The following is a 17,271-nucleotide window of genomic DNA, read 5'->3' on the forward strand; positions in this document are numbered from 1 at the left end:
GAGCATGACTTCTCCTGTCATGAGATGGTTCGTTGATCTTGAAGGCAGAATCTGATTATGAAGACATGTTAATATTTAGCTTGTTAACAAATTCAGATATTTATCTTGTGTCAAATTTCACATCCCTCTTACTATCACTGCACCCAGCCCCTTCCCCATTCCTGAGCATGAGCACAAACTGCATACGCTGGAATAGTATTTGGACTTTGTTTCCCATTTACAAAGCCAGGGCTGTGTACAAACCTTGGATTTTGTCTCGGCACAAGCATTAAAGCTAATCGACGGCAAGGAGACATTCCCCGATTCTGACAGAAACTGTATTGGATTAGTATCACCAACTCCACCTTTAAGTGAAACCCACACTTTGACTGCAGACATTCTTTTATCCTTTCTGTGGTAAGTGGTATAGCTCCTTCGCGATCATTCAGACGCTTAATCAGCCGCAGCTTGCAAACACTCAAAGTGGCTTTTAACGTCTTCTGAAGGTTTAGTTTTTAGTTTTCACATTTTGTTGTGCAATTTCAGTCCGTCTCTGGGTTGCTTTGAGGCAGAGGAGCATCGATTAGCTGCTTAGTTCTGTCGTCCTCAGGCATGTCTGAGCACACTGGACATCTGGGTTTCTCTCACATCATAAAACTGTTTTGCAGAGTTGATGTCTGCAGAGCTGCAGGGAGTGAATTAGGCTGCTGAATGACACCACACTATCTGATGAGTCACTGCAGAGAGTGGTTTTGAATTATAAGTAGGAAACAACTGTATTTATTATGATATCAATACATTTTCTATATACACACAGTAATAAAAATGCAGTCTTAGTAGCACAATGAGTTGTTTACAAGCATGACTTCTTTCACTGTTCAGGCATACTGCAAGTCTTTCCCCTTGATTGCTTGAGCAAATTTGGACTTTCTTTGTGGAAAAAAAAAAGGATTACGTATGTTGCTAACAAATTAATTTACACATGAATAAATAAAACAACATTGCTTTGTAATTCAATACCAGTGAACAATCTTTTTGAACACACAAGACTTTCTAAAATAGCTGGTGTGTAAATTATCTACAATACAGAGTGAGCATGTGAACTGTTAAGAAGGAATATGTTTGAGTGGCAATACTAAAGAGCAAAAAGGTATAACTCGACAAAATGGTTTCACAGTAAATAATAAGACACATAAAACAGCAAATACAAGTTCAAGTAAAACAGGATTATGTTAAATTAAAACAAAGCCAACTCCCCTTATATTTGTGACAGAGGGGCTATTACATAATTTCAATATTAAAAGTAACAAGTAAAAACAACAAAACATCTTCCAGACTATAAGATAGCTTTTAGTCTGTAAATCAAAAGATCAAAATTATATACATATTACATAATAAGGAAATCTGTTCCCCAAACATGTCTGTGTATATTCATGTGAAAATGTACAAGTACAGTAAACTATGTAAGACAAGACTGTCCTTTGCAATTAATTATTCTACTTCTTTAAGGACAAATAATATACAGCCCTTAACTATGATAATAACTCTGAGTCACACAGACAAAACAAATATTAATGTTCTCACAATACCCAAATTTGGCAACAGCAGGCAGGACTATAGAATGCTGCCCAAATGTGCAAACCATGCCAATCAAAGCAACTGATTAGATTCCATGATTGTACCATTAGTTCATCTCTCAAAGCTTACACTCGACTATGTAACAGCATTTGATTTGGGATAAAGCTCCCTCATTCTGGATCCCTGTATTGCTCCACTAATGATCTTACCTGTACAAAAAGCATTCAGCATAAGTAAGGTAAAGAAGGATATATCTTCTACTAGCTGTGCGATAGACATCAATGCTCATGCACTGCTTATGATGACTGATCTGTAAGGAACCCTTGTAAAGCTGTCTAAGACACTTGCTGTCTGCCTGTTCTCACTGGCTTTTATGTGGCAGAGTCTGGGGATGAACCTGATTGCTCTCTTCGTACCCAGATCTCATCTTTCTCCGTTTGATTTTGATGTTCCTTGTCAGATGGCTTCACATCTGCAGGCGTCTCACTGACTCCTGGGGACTTCATGCTCTCATCCTCTTCGGTTTCTGCACCTTCCAATGACAAAGCCATGATGGGGTCCTCCAGGTCAGCCTCAGTGGATGGAGCTCTGGGTGTCTGACAGAGCTCATCATCCTCGTCACTAAGGATGTCTGTCTCCTTCATCTCTTCCTGATCTTCATATTCTTCTAGGTCGAACTGTTCTTCCACCCAGCGGTCTGTATCACCTGCTAACTCAGACTGCTGATGCTGATCGGGTTCATCTTCCTGCTGTGGCCTTTTTAAGTCAGGCTCCTGTGGTGAAGCGAGGTCCTGCTGTTCCGGCTCCCCGTCAAAAACAATATCGGTATCTATGGTGAAGCGGTTGCGCACCAACTTCCTTCTGCCGAGAGTCCTGGTTGGGGCAGATGCTATTTAAAAAAAAAAAAGAAAAAAAAAAAAGAAAAAAGTGAATAATACAGTAAACACTTTCAGGACTTTACTTTGAAGTTTGATAGCTTATAGTGAATTTCTGTTTTACCAGTAGGTTTCTTCTGGCTGGAAATTACATATAGGAGTGATAGATACTGGTAAGACATTGTGTTAGCAATGTTACTGTTGAATTTAAACAATTTTATGTGTTTTTTTTTCCATTTTCACTGAAGCAACATGTCCAAAATTATTCTGAAAAGAAATGCTCACACATTTTTTTTAAATTTTTTTTTTAGAAAATGCTGCTTCTATACCTTTCTTACCCTGGTAATTTCTGTCATGTTCTAGAGCATTCTAATACACTACAGACCTAGAATATCTGATGCAGTAGTTCTCTAGTTCGTTACTAGTTAAATGCAAGTCATGGCTAAAACCAAACAGCTTAGTGAGTTCGCTATCATGTCCATCACTGAGAGAGAGTTGCACATTGTGGCTGCTCACAAGGCAAGATAAGACAAAGCCAAATCCTAGTGTTGTCAAGATCCAGTGACCACAGTGCATAAAGTAATGAGAAAGAACAAGACGTTCCACTCTGTGGAAAATCTCAAAGGGTGTGATAAGAAGCCAAACATCACCCTACACTGGCAAGATCGGGTGCACGAGAATCCAAGAAGAACCTAAGGATTATCACTAAGGCTGTCCGGATGAAAATGAGCAATTCTGGAATAAACATCTCAAGGCAGACAATGCAGCAGATACTGCACAAGGCTGGTCTCCACAGACTGATCAAGGAGGACTCCAGTTTTCTGACACAGACACACAAAAGCTTGTGCAGGCTTTCCAAAAACTCAGCTGGACAAAGATGAAAGCTTTCAGTCATCAGTGCTGTGGTCGGGTAAGATGAAACTAGAGTTGTTTGGACCCAGGGACACGACTTTCATTTGGTAAAAGAAAGAAGAAACATCGAACCACAACACCACCATCTCAACAGTGAGGCATGGTGGTGAGAATGTAATGCTTTGGGTGTTTTTCAGCCTTGTCAAAGTAAATGGCATCATGAGAAAATAGGATGACATTAAAGGTTCTCGAGGAAACCATCACGCAGTCTGCAGAAAAACTTGGCCTTGGGCAGCATCCGACCTTCCCAACAACAAAAACAGTTCATCTCAACATTTTGGAATCCAGACCTGAATCCCACTGGGAATGTTTTGAGGGAAATGAAGACCAGAGCAATGTGGGGAAGCTCTTCAACCTCAGACCTAGAGATCGTCACAAGGAGCTGTGGTTGAAAATCCCAGTGGAGACGTGTAAAAAGCTTGTTAGAAACTGTAAAACCCATTTGATTGCTGTGGTGGCAATTTTTCTACCAATTACTGAGAAAAGGGAATGAAAAATGTGGACATGGCATACAGAGTAAAATATGCCATGACAAAAAGATAAATATAGAAATCGTAAAAATTGTCTGACAATTCCTGACCATCTTTTGTCACTTAGTCATCACTAGAGGAACCTTATTAGTCAAATGAACTCAAATTCATTACAACTTCACTTTGGCATGAGTACAAGTCCTTTTGGGCTTCACTGTAAATATATTGTAAATATCACTCAGTTTTCACATTGAGGATAAGATGAATAAAAATGCCAAATGTGATTAACCAACAATGAACAATACAGATTAGAACAAGGTCAGGGTTGAATATTACAATGGGATAACAGTTAGAATTACTTCAAGATAAGATTCAAAGATTCTCACAGATTCAGAACAAGTTTAGAAGAATATTGTGGCAAAGCAAAATAACCGTCCCACCATTAGATGCAGTTTTTTTTAATGTAGTATCTTCCAGCATATTAATTAAATCTATAAATGTGGTATAAAGCTCCAATTGAATCAAAGGATTGCATGTGTGTCAGCTACGAAGGAACTGGGACATGCGGTGCTGTAGGGTGAATAGAGCCACAGGCTGGCATTTACCTGCTCTATTTATGGCAGGGCGGGCTCCCTTCAGGGCACATAGTCGTTTTCCTCCAAAGGGTACATACTGCTGGTTGAGAGGTAAACTCTCCGTTTTCAGGAGCTGCCTGCGGTGCTTTTCCCTCAAGATGGAGTGGACTGTCTTCAGAAAGTCTTTTCTGCTCTCCGGAGAGCTGAGGGAAATACAAGGTCAGCGTATCAGTTAGATAGCAGACCGGACTGTATTAGTGGTATGGTAGCTTCAGTCTCCAGTGGAATTCAATCTGATTCAGGAGAGATGCTTACCTACAGCACAGATGAAATGACCTCTCTGGCCTTCCTTCTGACTCCGATTTTGTGTGGACGATCTCACACACAGCAGAGCCCTCACCATCTGAGGGAGAAATTAACACCCACATACGATTTCATGTCCAAAAGAATCTTACTAGAAAATTAATTTCTGGATATAAAAGAACAAAACATCTGTATTTCACCGCAGAACTGTATTCCATGTGTGACCTACCTGCATTGGCTAACGATCGGACTTGAAGGGCATCAGTTGGGATCATGTGACGGAATCGGAAAGGGTCTTTTTCTTCTGAAGATATAGAGACTCTGTGAGAGCCACCCTTCCATCAAACAAACAAAAGAAATCAGTTAATTTTTGTAACAGATTTCCTGAAACAAAGCTGACTTTATTTTCTTAAAATAAATATGGTACTGCTGATTGCATCGTGCTTGTGCAAAAACCTACCATTTTCTTCTTCTGCTTGGATCCTTCCTTGCATACGAAGACGACTGCTGTTTTGAACACTAGATGGGGGAAGAAACATCAAGTTATCACCAAGGACCTCAAATGACTTGTCAAATTAACATACAAAATGGATAAACGCTTGTGTTTACGCAAAACACGAGAAATCTTTGGCAAGCTCACAAATCAATTCTCTGTCTTGATTTGGTTCAGAATTCATTCTTGATGGTAAACAATTACACTGACACTTTCTTTTCACCCACTGAGCTGCAAATGAGACTAGATCAGTATCTAAAGATGTGAGGCTGAACAGATTTTTTTACTTGTAATATTTTTAAGTTATTTAAGATATCTGCAGCATCTTGTAAACATCTGCCTGTCTCCTCCTGTATGAATATAGGAAAAATGAAAGTGTAATTCCATGGCCAACCATGCTGGTTAAAGCTTTTTTTACAGAAACAAAAGTTGGTACATGTGCATTCTGAAATGAAAACAGGAAAACGGGGAGGGAAAAAAAAGCATCTTGGCTATAACAGTGAATTTTGAAAACCATTGTTTTTTCAAAATGCTATATGGGCATAGGTTGTTTTCCTCAGTTTTGTAAAGTGCTGCACTGTATGTTGCTCAGCTTTTGTTGACTGTTAGTTTTCAGAGTTCACTGCCCAGCTCTATTAGTAGGTCACTGATAGTGAAGCATTGGCAACATACTTAACTTTTGTCTTGTAAAGCTAATTACTTATCAAATTCAAAGTACATTCATACTGCTTTTTTTTTAAAAAGAGAAAACAAAATTTTCTCAAGTATGTGCACACTGAATACCAATTGGGTGCTTCCCTGTGCCAATACACTTCATTTCTGCCGTTTTCATTCAGTCAACAACACTATTAACTAACATTTTTGGTGTTTAAATAGACTGAACATAAGAAACCGATTCAATATTCTCATTACTCACTTCTCATATTTAGAATGTAAAATTGTGAAGAAAAGTCCTCACACATACCAAATGTAGCTATCTGGGGTTCTTTCTTCCATTTTCCTAAGGAGGCCGGTGGGTTGATCCATGTCACAGTGTTGTGAAGTAGCAGGTCACCCATTGACAGATCAGCAACCTGCTCATCACAACAAAATGTCAGCAGTCACTCCACGTGCTCTTCAGATGACAGAACACAGACAAGCTGCGTTTCTCCAGCCTACCTCCTTCTTTTCACTGCTCTGCTCAGTGATGAGCTGATCAAACACTGCTCCAAACTCCTCATGGATCTTCTGCATCTCATTGATGTGGCTAGCAACCTTGTTCATGGCTTTCATGGCAACTGCAGTTAAGCAGAAAATGTATTGGTTAGAGCTGAACGAACTGCGGCTGTATATGGATAATTTCAGAATAATTTCATTTGCTCAGACGGCCATGTGACTGGGTCTTACCGTCCAGGTGGTAGTGTTCCTCGCTGTCTGGGTCTGTGAGTGAGTACAGCTCCTTCAGCAGGAGGGGATATTTGAGCACCCTCTGTATAGGTTTGATTAGGTACGATTCCAGGGTGGAAGAGTGCTGCTGCTTCGGGTTCCGCTCATCCAGGAAGGCCTTGAAATCGGGGTCAGTCTTGGCTGGAATGACCAATAAGTAACACTTAATGCAACTCATCCACACAGCTTAGGTACTTCTTTGATTTTCCTTTCCATAGTTAATGTATTTGCATGTACTGATAATTTTATTTTCATAATTTTAGTTACGATTTATTCCATTACCGTAGTATAAATACGTTCATTTAGTGGTCTAGTTAGTGTTTAACTTTCACATTGTCTTGGATTACAAATTATCTAAAGCCAGGTTAAAAGGACTAAATGATTCTGTGTTTTTTTTTTTTTGAGGAGGATTTCATCCCGAGAGCAGGGAAACCATAAACGGGCAGAAGAAAAAAAAAAATCTGTTCACAGCTTTGAAAAACATCTTTATCCTGACAGCACTTTGCCAAACTGTATGGCAGATAATCGGCTGACTCACTGAATGTAAATGCAGCAAACAATGCCATCCACTCAAGTCTTAAAGGAGTGGGTGTACTAGCTTAGAGAACAGACTCTCCGGCACTGCTCATTATACATCATACAATGTTGCAGAGCTTTTTAGCCCTGCAAGCCTCCAGCTTGAAAGTATGCAGGGGTCAGATGGACAACAGTGAGGCTGACAACTCCACAGAGCAGATTTATGGAGCCGTGTAGGATATGGCAGATGGTTGATGGATAAACACATCCTCTCCTTTGAGCCAAGGAGGAATGTCAACCCAGGAACACATTTGCTCACCCTTTACGAGGACCTTAGGGACTTTGGTGTGGCTGGCGCAGAAGGCGCTGTAGATTTTAAAACGATCTGCATAGTACAGGAAAGAGCCTCCCAGGGAGAAGAGGATTTTCTGTGACAAAGATATCCAATTATTATTTAAAGAACTCACTGATGTTTAAAATGCTTGTTGCTGTGTGTGTCTAATTGTGATGCATGGTGTACCTTAAACTGATCCACACTCTCCAGTTTCTCCAGATCTGGAACCAGTCTTGTTCCATCTTCCAGGGTCTTAAGAAACTCAACTTGGAACTCCACCATTTCCGGCAAATTACCAAACAGTACATCCAGCTGGAGGAAAAGACATTTAAGTAAAGTTAAAAAACTTCTAATTTTATAGCAAACAAGATATTTCATTATCTTATTCTTAGTCCTTGACTTAGCTAGTGCATGGAAACTCTCAAAATGTAATACAACCAAATGTATTCCATTATTGCAAATGCATATAAAACATTCTTAATTTGCAAACCTTCTCTTTCTCTCACTTCATCCAACCTCTTGTCCTTATACACAGCCACACTTTGCATGATTATGTAACCCACTTTTCTTTGAACAATTCCACAATGCAGGCATTTAAAACCCAAACTACCCTTAAAGGCTTATGGGGAAAATCTGACATACCTCATCCTGAGTGAGAAAGGTCTCTTTCTGCAATGGGGTTAAATATCTCCCAATGAGGCAATTGAGATCCTGTAAGACAAGCGTGAACTGTGTTGGATTCAGACCGACACAGTTTTACATAAGCAGGAAAATGAACATGACCAACACTGCAGCGTTACTCATTTAATAATCAATTTAAACCTAACATCCATTCCAGTATCTTGCCCATGTCCCTTTGCATTAGCAAAATTAGTCCCACTACTACACACTCAAACATAAAATACACCCACATGTTTCTTTCAATGTCTTAAGTAGACCAAATTTTCCACCAGAAATCAAACAATTCCTTTAAAAGGTTACATGGTGCACCATCAATCTTGCACAGTGATTTCTGTAATAAGTATATCCATACCCCCTGAAATGAGGTATAACATTATAGATAGCCTTGACATTATCCCATTATATACCATCTCTAACCCAGTTATTGCACTGAGCCCAATTTATGCCGGGTAGAAAAAGATTAGGCAATAACCACGCAAGGGCACAGCTGTGTCCCCCTCACATCTCCTGGGACACAGAGATAAATATGGATTGGTCATATGGAATAGGTAATGCGTAGCGCTAACACAGCTGAAGGCAGACAGAAACACAGATCGATGGACAGGGGGAACATACACACTCACACAATACCATCTGTTTCTTACAAGAAAGATGCATGATACTGACTTTGACATAGGTGCGTTCAGTCTCCACAAGTTCACAGATGACCTTGCGGAGCTTGTCAGCATCGGAGAGCTGTCGGAGTGTTGCAGGAGGTGGAAAGGGTGAGTCCGGGCTAGGCGAAGAGGACACGCACTCCACAGGATTCATATCATGGAGACTGCGGCAGAAAGCAGCGACCTGCTCTGTACTCTGTAAAAAAAGAAATTGACAAGAGGCAGTGAAGGCTTCAGTTTAAATATGATTAAATTACGCAAGCCCTACTTTTAGTTGTAGAAAAGAAACATACAAATATCAATCATGAAAATAAGGCTTCTTAGATAATAACATGAAGGTACCACTTTCTACCTACTGATGTGCACAGATTCATGACTGTGCAGAGAGTGAGCCTGGAAAGAGGCAGGTCTAAAAAAATCATTTGCACTAATTTGGTCTATTTTCAGTCTGTCATAACAATGACTTTCCGCCTCCCTCTATTTCACTCGCATCCCTCTTTTCCCTGGTGTTTCCTCCTACTGACGGATCGGTGGTGTAATGATTCATCTCTTTCACAGAATCAAAATATACACACTACAGTGCCCGTCCGCATACAGTACGGGTTGCCGTGGTGACCAGCACTGATGTGCATTAGACTATCATTTTGGACAAAAATAGACCCCACTCGGCACAGCCTACATGGCTGAACTAATACAGTTACTTTGTTCGCAACAGGCTACAGCCAAAACACAAATGTCAGTTTGGCTTTTTAAATCAATGCAAGCACAAAGAGCTCTATTCATGTCCAGCAAAACCTTATTGAATTTCATGAGGAAAGACTTTGTCGTAAAGTAGACGATACATAAAGGTTCACTTAGAAATTAGCACACAGCAAACAGGTAACAGGGACCACTAGCAGGTGGAAACATCACTGAGAGCACAACAGAGAGCTGAGAGGTCTCTGGTTTATAATATAAAGTTTTATGGGCCAGACAGAAGCAATTTATCTGCCACAGCTATACGATCCTCTGGGAAATAATAATATAGCCTCCACAAAGCTGCAGAGGATGGACAGTTCTAATTCTGAGATAAAAAAAAATAACATGTTAATTTAGATCTGACCTACTGTCAGTCTCACATCTGAGGGCATCAAATCAGCTTTCTGTTTTTATTATTAGCTATTGCTGTCCATTAAAAAAAATGCGGAAACGAAAGTGCAAGTCAATTTCACTGAGAAGTGTCCAAAAAAAATTCAGAATGAATAGATGTCCTTTCGCTAAAATGTGGTTTAAAAAAATAAGCACAATACATACAAAAACCAAAAAGAACAGAGTGTTTTACTGTGAAAGCCACGGCTATTCTCATGCAGCTTTGCAAATGACGGTGGTTATTAACATTGTTATCTAATCAGACATTCATATGTGAGGCACGGCAGCCATTTGTCCCTCTTGACAGTGTTCCCGAAATAATCAGACAGCTCCCAGATCAACAGATGAACTAGGAAGTGCTATAATGTCTGCAAATGTAAAGTCACAAATGCATTTTAGACCAATGCATAAGTATAATTTAAAACCAAATGTGTAGTGAAATAGCAGCAATTTATCAACCTCAGTGTTGTTTTTGCTGATTAAAAATTTTCAGAATAAACAGCACGCACTTAAAACCATTTCAAGAGTGGCTTTAGACAGTCAAGTTGCCTGACAAAGATTTAGTGCTCAGAACATCCCCTGAATAATAAACTTCACGGATAATGATGTAGAAAGTTCTGTAGGTTTTTAAACTTAAAAAAAAAAAAAAAAATCAGCATAAGAGATCAGTTGAGATTTGGTTAATTAGCATCCATAAAAACACGCTGCAACGCATCACAAGGCTCAAGTTTTCCTCAGTACAATGTGTCTGTATCCTCCCTTGGGCATTTTACTGATGTCATGAGATTGTGTACATGCAACCCAAAATGCAAGTTAAGAAAAAAACAGGCATTACAAAGTAAAGCACCACAAGAACAGACATAATCAATGCAAGATGTAAATAAATCTCATTATTTCCAGCTCATTCTGCCAACGGCACTCAAGTTTTGCTGAAAGTCACAGCCCAGTCTTCCTCACATTCACATTCTAGCCTAATTAACACCATGACAGCTCTGGGTGCATGGACAGTCTTGAAATGGCAGAGAGAGTAGAAAGAACAGAGGAGGAGAGGATCAAAGTCTTCAATATCACATTAAATGAACAATATGTAAATCAGAGATGCCGTCATGGGTAAAACTGTGAGATGCCAGAAACTATCATCTCCCTCAGCAAATGAAATATAGATTAAAAACCGTTTCAAAGCATAAAAACACTGATGGAGTAGAGGGAATATTGCATGTCTGCCCTCTGAAACTGACATAAGCCTGAGATCACAGCCTTGAGGTGCCAAGAGAGAAAACTCTCCAACAGTCAGCCACTGCTACAATGGTCAGGGTAGTCTGTCAGTCATGTGAAACCAAAGTTGTCTCGGTCGGACCTGTGCAGACTCCTACACACAATGTTCCATGTTGGCATGTTGTGGAGCACCTCAGTGGTTAAGGGGAAACTCTGCGACACAGCGGTGACTCACAGCTTCCTGTTGTCTGTCTGTAGCAGCCAAGAAGAGGTGTGAAACAAACGCTGAGAAGGAAAGGTGTTGTTTTTTTTTGTGTCTTACTGGGATAACACAGCAGTCACAATGAGAGCTATCCAAGTACAGAAAAGACATGCAGAGAAAGTATCTCACCAGATGAAGCATGTCATAGACGGACTCTGATGAGCGCTTGCTGTGCTTGCTCCACTTCAGGACGGACATATCCGGGTGCAGGTGGACAGTCAGCGCCAGTTAAAGTGTCAGAGCGAAAGAGACTCCAGGCTTTGGGAAGATTCAAGTTTACACTGAGCCTCTCCAAAACATTTCTCAGCCCTTTTGTCCTCCCGGTTTTAAAAGGAGGAGAAGGTGCTGTGGTGCTTGTGATGAAGGATGAGTGAAGCGGCTCAGCCTCCTCCTCTCCGCCCACCAGTACTTACAGCCTTCCAACTCCCCTTCTTATGCGCCTTCACAGTCCGCTGTAGCTCTGTCACTGATACTCTGCTGTTTTCTCTCCCTCCCTCCGTCTCTCTTCTCCACAGGGTGGGCAAACTAAAACACACAGTGTGAGTGTGAAGACCTGACCAGCTCCAGCAGCATTGTAAATGAGTCTTGATAATCCTCCAGACCGGAGAGAGAGCAAAGGAGCAGGAGGAAAGGAGTCTCCTCCTCAAGGTTGCGGTGGAGCAGGATTGGCTCGGTAAGCCACACCGCAGTAGAATATAAATGCAGGATTTCAGGAAAAGGGGAGAGGGGTGCTGCAAAGGCGCAGGCTACAGTGGAGGGTGAGGACAGAGAAACTGCTCTGGAGGATTTTGCAGGAGGAAAACAGAGTCGGAAATGTTCGTGCATGCCTAAACATATTTATTAGGTAACAAACAAGGTATTTGTTCCTCCGATTAGGTCCCAAGTCCAGAAATGGCTTAGTGAGAAACAAAGGAAACACCTACTGATATTATCACACATTTAAATATCTTCCACCTCAGAGGAGACTCCAGAACTTATTTAACAAGTGAATCTCATGACTCACTTTGCAGATGCATCCTCAGTTAGTTCTTTTTTACGTTTACAGAATTTCTCTCAAGAATACCTCAACAAAAGGTCACACATTTCATCACCGAGGTTGTCACAGTGACAATCTCACTAAAGTAGTGTATAACAAAACGCATTATATCCGTGTCTGTTGTTCTCAGTGTAGTCGGTCAGAACCAAAGTCCTTGCACTGAATATGTGGTATCAAAGCCTGACAGCTATGTGATGAGCAAAATACATCCCAGAACAAGTAAAGGTGCCTGGAATTGAACAAAAGGAGGCTATATTGAAAATCGATTTTTTGCAATAAGCAGTTTTCTGGTAGAGTTTTGCTTTGTGTTGAGTGACAAAAAGATTTGTCTCTGTTCCAAATCAAAAAATAAAATAAAATTCTACAAGAGACTGCGTTATCAGAAACTACCAATCAGAAAAGTATAAATAGATGAAAGAGTTCATTTCATTGCCCTTGTATCATCTCTTTTTTCACTATCTGCTGAAAATCTGTTGCAATAAGTAGTCATGGAACACATCCGGAGGACAGATTGCTAATTTCTTTGCTTGTTTTGCTCTTCTGACAAACATTTGCATCTTTTATTGCATTGTTGTGCAAGTGGTGCAAATGTATACGTTGTGTGCACATTTCAGAAAAGATGACTTAAAGCTGAAATATTTGAAGCAATTTTTTTTTTAACCACTATAGAGATTTCAGACTAGCAAACCATAATTCTGGTGAGTTTACTGGAAAATCTAGCTCATGGGTGACACTTTTTCCAAAAAATGTTTTTGCTTTTTATATATTGTTATGTTGGAGTTTGCAGTTTAATCCTCCAGTTTGAAGTTTGATATGAAAGTCTTTGTAAAATACAGCAGAGACTGATATGTACACAATGAGATACAGTTTGTCAAAATAAAATGAACCTAGGTGAAGCGGGGTTTTTTTTTTTTTAAAAGCTCAAAGCCAAGAGGTGAATTCTAAGTGCTGCCTACTAGCCTAGCCGTGCTAGACCCAGCTCTTAAGACACAAGGGTCTAGGAACGCTCGACAGGGAGGGAGGCGGGCTAAAAGGTTGTCTTTCAAATCACTCTGCAGCAATTGGGTAGGTATACAACCAATCAGTGCAACGAATAGGCTGACGTAGTTCCTAGAGCGCCGGATTGTGGCTAAGTCCCATTAGCTTCCCAACCAGCGGAGCCAACTGGTATATTAAGGATTTGCCATATCCCGTCGGCATAAGTCCAAATAAGTCTTCCTTCTCAATGAAACACTTCAGTGCGGTCCTTTGTTTATCTTTCAAGTTGAATTTTAGCTTCAAATCTTTAAGGGCTGTGGCCAAAGCCGAGTCGAAAGATAACTGTTTATTGTGCGCCGTTCGTTTCTGTCAGAATCGTCGCGCCTCTGTCGTCACTTAGTTACGCCCGCCTTCTGACTCTACACTTCATGGTGATTCGTCCGGCCAGTTTTAGGAGCATCCAACCTCGAGCCTTATGGAGGGTAACTAGACCCACCCTGGCAGAGAATTAAATTTGTTGCCGTGGGTTGTCTAGCGCGGCTAGGCTAGCAGCCTACTATAATGATTCAAATACATAAAGACAGGGAATCCTAAATAACAGAAATCTGTGGTTTATTTTCAAAAATCTGGCCTCAAAGAGAAAAGGACAATAATCAACATTAAAACATGAAAGCTATAAAGCACAACCTAAACCATCACAGCGATGGAATTCTCCAAAGATTTTACCCTTTACTTTGCCCATTTCCATATTATCATTAACCGTTGCATGGGCACTTACCTAGAATTGGTACAATGTTTGATTAATTGCTGCCTTTTAAATAAGAGAAGTTAAATGATGGCATTACAGAGAGAGCAGACAAACAAGCAGTGATGTGATCAACATGGGTTTGAAGGACAAATGAGATCATTGAGGATCTCATGTGGATCTTTGGAATATTTCCAATGAGCTTTTCATCTAGGTTAGTACAATGAGAAATGAAGTGTTGTCATGCAAGATGAACTAATCTACTAAAACACATCATACTTCAGTGTTTCATCAGCAGGAGCCCAGTTGTCCTTTTGAAGTCAGTTACAGAAAGGAGATTAAAGGCTTCCGCTTGGATGTCACCGTTTACTCACACAGCATTAGAAATATTAGCCATCTTATTAGCCAAACCACTTCAATACCAGCATGTAGGTTTGAGATTTTTTTTCCTTCTTTGCTTGTCTTCATAATCACACTTAGTGCTTTCTTTTCCAGTTTGTGTCTCTGTGTTCATTTTGAGTTAAAATGAATACAGCTCCATTCATTACCTGACTTAAAAGCAGCGCTTAATCAAGCAATTAGAATGCAGGATTAATCAAAGACACATCCATCACTTGGCTGTTATATTCAGAAGGAATGCTTTGCCTTGTCTTGAGTCTCTCGTGCATAAGACACACGTCGTGTATCAAACATTTCATTAAGGGAAAAAACAGATTTTTTATTGAGAAGCATGGGGTTAACACCCAAATGTAAATCTGGACACTGTGCTGCTTTCAAAAACAAGATTAAATGAGCCAGTAGCAGCTGGTAAAGTAAAATGTTCATGAGTGCTTTTTTTCCATAACAACACAGAGCTGAGGAGGAGGATGTGAAAGACAAGGACAGGAGCCAAAGTACAGCATGAAAAATGTGCTGTCAGGTATTTTATGTGGTGATACTCAGATGCCATCAATATATACATTAAAACTGTGCTCTTACCTTTCTGCAGTCATCAAACTCGCTGAAGATTTCTGAGTCGTCATCCAAGCTGTCTCCGGAGCTCTCTAGCAACAGTCCCACGCCATCATCCAGTATTTCCTCTGCAACAAATATGTCATGTATGAGCTTCATGAAAAAATAGTTTCTTTGAATAAGACTTTTATTTCCTTGTCTTGTAATGTCATGTAAGGTCCTCTCATACTAGGTCTGAGCATCCTGTCCTCCTCAATAAAGACCCTTTAGATTCACTGTGAAAAAATAAATTGAAGCCTCTTCCGTTTGCTTGAAAATACAATTAAAGCTTGAGATTTGCCTACTTTTGCCTTATTGATCCATTTAGCATCTGTTGCTAAGAGAGAATTACACACCAGATGGCTTGTAAACAACATTATACTGTCAGAAATTATTATGCTATAGATGATTTCTGGGAATTCGATTGCTGAGGCTAAACATTTCAGTATCCTCTGCTAACTGGACCTGTAAATATCCCAAATGAGTAAGGCAAACATAATTAAATGTACTAGATTTGCATGACAGGCTGCATTTGGTGCAATTATCACCTTGACTCTGGGAGAAGATATCCGTGTAGAGATCTTCCTCTGCGTCTGAGCGGCGAGGCGGCAGGTAGCAGAGCTGACGGCGGTCCACAGAAGGCAGGGTGTTGACGGTCAAAGCCAGCGACGCTTGGGAGAATGCTGCCTTCATGTCAGAGAAATTGAGACTGTGAGAGTCTTTTCCATTCAGCTGAAGTATTTCATCCCCCGCATTTAGACCTGCAAAGTAAAAACATCAGTTATGGTTCCGTTAACTACATGTCATGCCTCCTGGAGTAAACATTTTCTATCTCCCCCAGTTATGAGAGGGTAACAACAATCCATCTCATTTTCAGTGTTGACGAACTGACCATTAAATTCCTGATTTTAAAGTTACATTACAACAAAAGTACAATTAAAAGTCCAAATACAACTCTAAAGACACAGTGTGGGTATCTTACTGTGTGCAGCGCTGCATGCTCTCTGCCTGCACTATGACCAACTCCGGCATGATATTTTGACATCACTCAACCCTTTAGTCTAACTTCATAACAGGGCCACTAATGTGAAGCAGCTGTGCTAAATGTCATATTCAGCATCATCTTACATAAAGGCCAGTGAGAGGCAGGGTGGTTATAATTATAGTAATCAATGCCCTTGAGAACTGCCGTCTCCTCACAGACCTTCCCTACCTGTTAAATAAACATGTGCTAATGCATTTTTAAAAAAGAAAAGAAGTGTTGACCTTGATAGCAGAAAAATGTTCAGTGTTAAATAGTGTGTGAAAGCACTGAAAAACAACAAATGCAACCTGTGTTCTTTTTTATTTTTATCTGTAACTGTAACTCGTGAGTTCAGACAAATTGAGTATCTTTCAAGAGAGTTTTTATGACAGAAATAAAATGTAATGAACCTTTTGCAAAGGCTAATCCTCCTGCCTTCACATCAGTGATGTAGAGTTGCTGTACTCCATCTTCCTCCACCACTGAAATTGAGAAACCTGAGGAGGAAAAAGAAAGGTTGAGAGGTGAGAAAAGGAGTAGAGAGAGAGAGAAGGGGGATATCAGAGGGATTTGTGCACTACAAATGGAAAAACACAGGTCATGCATAGGTCAAAGAAAAGCAATTATTACATTTAAAACATCAGTACCACTTATGAGATGTTTGACAGACTTCATTACAGCATCTTAACTGAAAACAATAACTGGTCTTACCATAACCAATCATGCAGGATTCATCTCTGTCGAACTGGATTACTTTTGTCATTTTTGAGCAGAGCTCAATTTCTTTGTAAAGCTGTGAAGAACAAAAAGAAGTTATTATATAAATCATGGCACAATGGTCTACTTTATTCATAGTCTGGTGGGTGGGTTATTGACAGCATTAATTTTCCATTTTTTCAGACAAAGCAGCTTTAGCAGAGTCTTGATGAAGGAGGATCTATGCTGTGTCATAATTAGATGCTGTAAATACAAAAGTAGCTACATATATTGCATGTTCAGGCTTTCCAAGAATATCCCTTGATGCATGGTTCTCCTAGGCAGCTGATTCTCTGGAGAAAACTTCTTCTTTTGCAATTCCTCATACATTGTATTGGAA

The 17,271-nt window shown here is 40.1% G+C and overlaps 1 protein-coding gene and 1 long non-coding RNA gene across 9 annotated transcripts in view; one reads left to right on the top strand and one right to left on the bottom strand.

The window, feature by feature from the left end:
- Positions 1-729: 729 nt before the first annotated feature.
- Positions 730-17,271, bottom strand: part of LOC110947878 (rho guanine nucleotide exchange factor TIAM1-like) — a 43,482-nt gene continuing 26,940 nt past the window's right edge. For 3 of the 8 annotated variants that reach the window (XM_022189196.2, XM_051957773.1, XM_051957772.1), the window contains exons 12-27: positions 16,887-16,968; positions 16,586-16,672; positions 15,700-15,912; positions 15,140-15,240; positions 8,808-8,993; positions 8,103-8,171; positions 7,647-7,772; positions 7,446-7,554; positions 6,572-6,751; positions 6,344-6,462; positions 6,150-6,258; positions 5,153-5,211; positions 4,922-5,027; positions 4,705-4,792; positions 4,420-4,592; positions 730-2,446 (exon numbers count right to left, since the gene is read on the bottom strand). In XM_022189196.2, coding sequence (XP_022044888.2) covers positions 1,929-2,446; positions 4,420-4,592; positions 4,705-4,792; positions 4,922-5,027; positions 5,153-5,211; positions 6,150-6,258; positions 6,344-6,462; positions 6,572-6,751; positions 7,446-7,554; positions 7,647-7,772; positions 8,103-8,171; positions 8,808-8,993; positions 15,140-15,240; positions 15,700-15,912; positions 16,586-16,672; positions 16,887-16,968 — 2,325 coding nt within the window. In that variant the 3' untranslated portion in view covers positions 730-1,928. Of the gene's footprint in view, positions 2,447-4,419; positions 4,593-4,704; positions 4,793-4,921; positions 5,028-5,152; positions 5,212-6,149; positions 6,259-6,343; positions 6,463-6,571; positions 6,752-7,445; positions 7,555-7,646; positions 7,773-8,102; positions 8,172-8,807; positions 8,994-9,090; positions 11,502-11,531; positions 11,793-15,139; positions 15,241-15,699; positions 15,913-16,585; positions 16,673-16,886; positions 16,969-17,271 lie in introns of those variants that run through there. The other 5 variants (XM_022189197.2, XM_022189198.2, XM_022189200.2 and 2 more) reach the window with 5 other exon arrangements.
- LOC127536696 (uncharacterized) lies at positions 11,953-15,455 on the top strand. The gene is made up of 2 exons (XR_007945789.1): positions 11,953-12,075; positions 15,150-15,455. It is a non-coding gene; the product is annotated as an uncharacterized LOC127536696 (long non-coding RNA).

Source organism: Acanthochromis polyacanthus, chromosome 13 (genome assembly GCF_021347895.1).
Source record: "Acanthochromis polyacanthus isolate Apoly-LR-REF ecotype Palm Island chromosome 13, KAUST_Apoly_ChrSc, whole genome shotgun sequence".
Lineage (NCBI taxonomy): Eukaryota > Metazoa > Chordata > Actinopteri > Pomacentridae > Acanthochromis > Acanthochromis polyacanthus.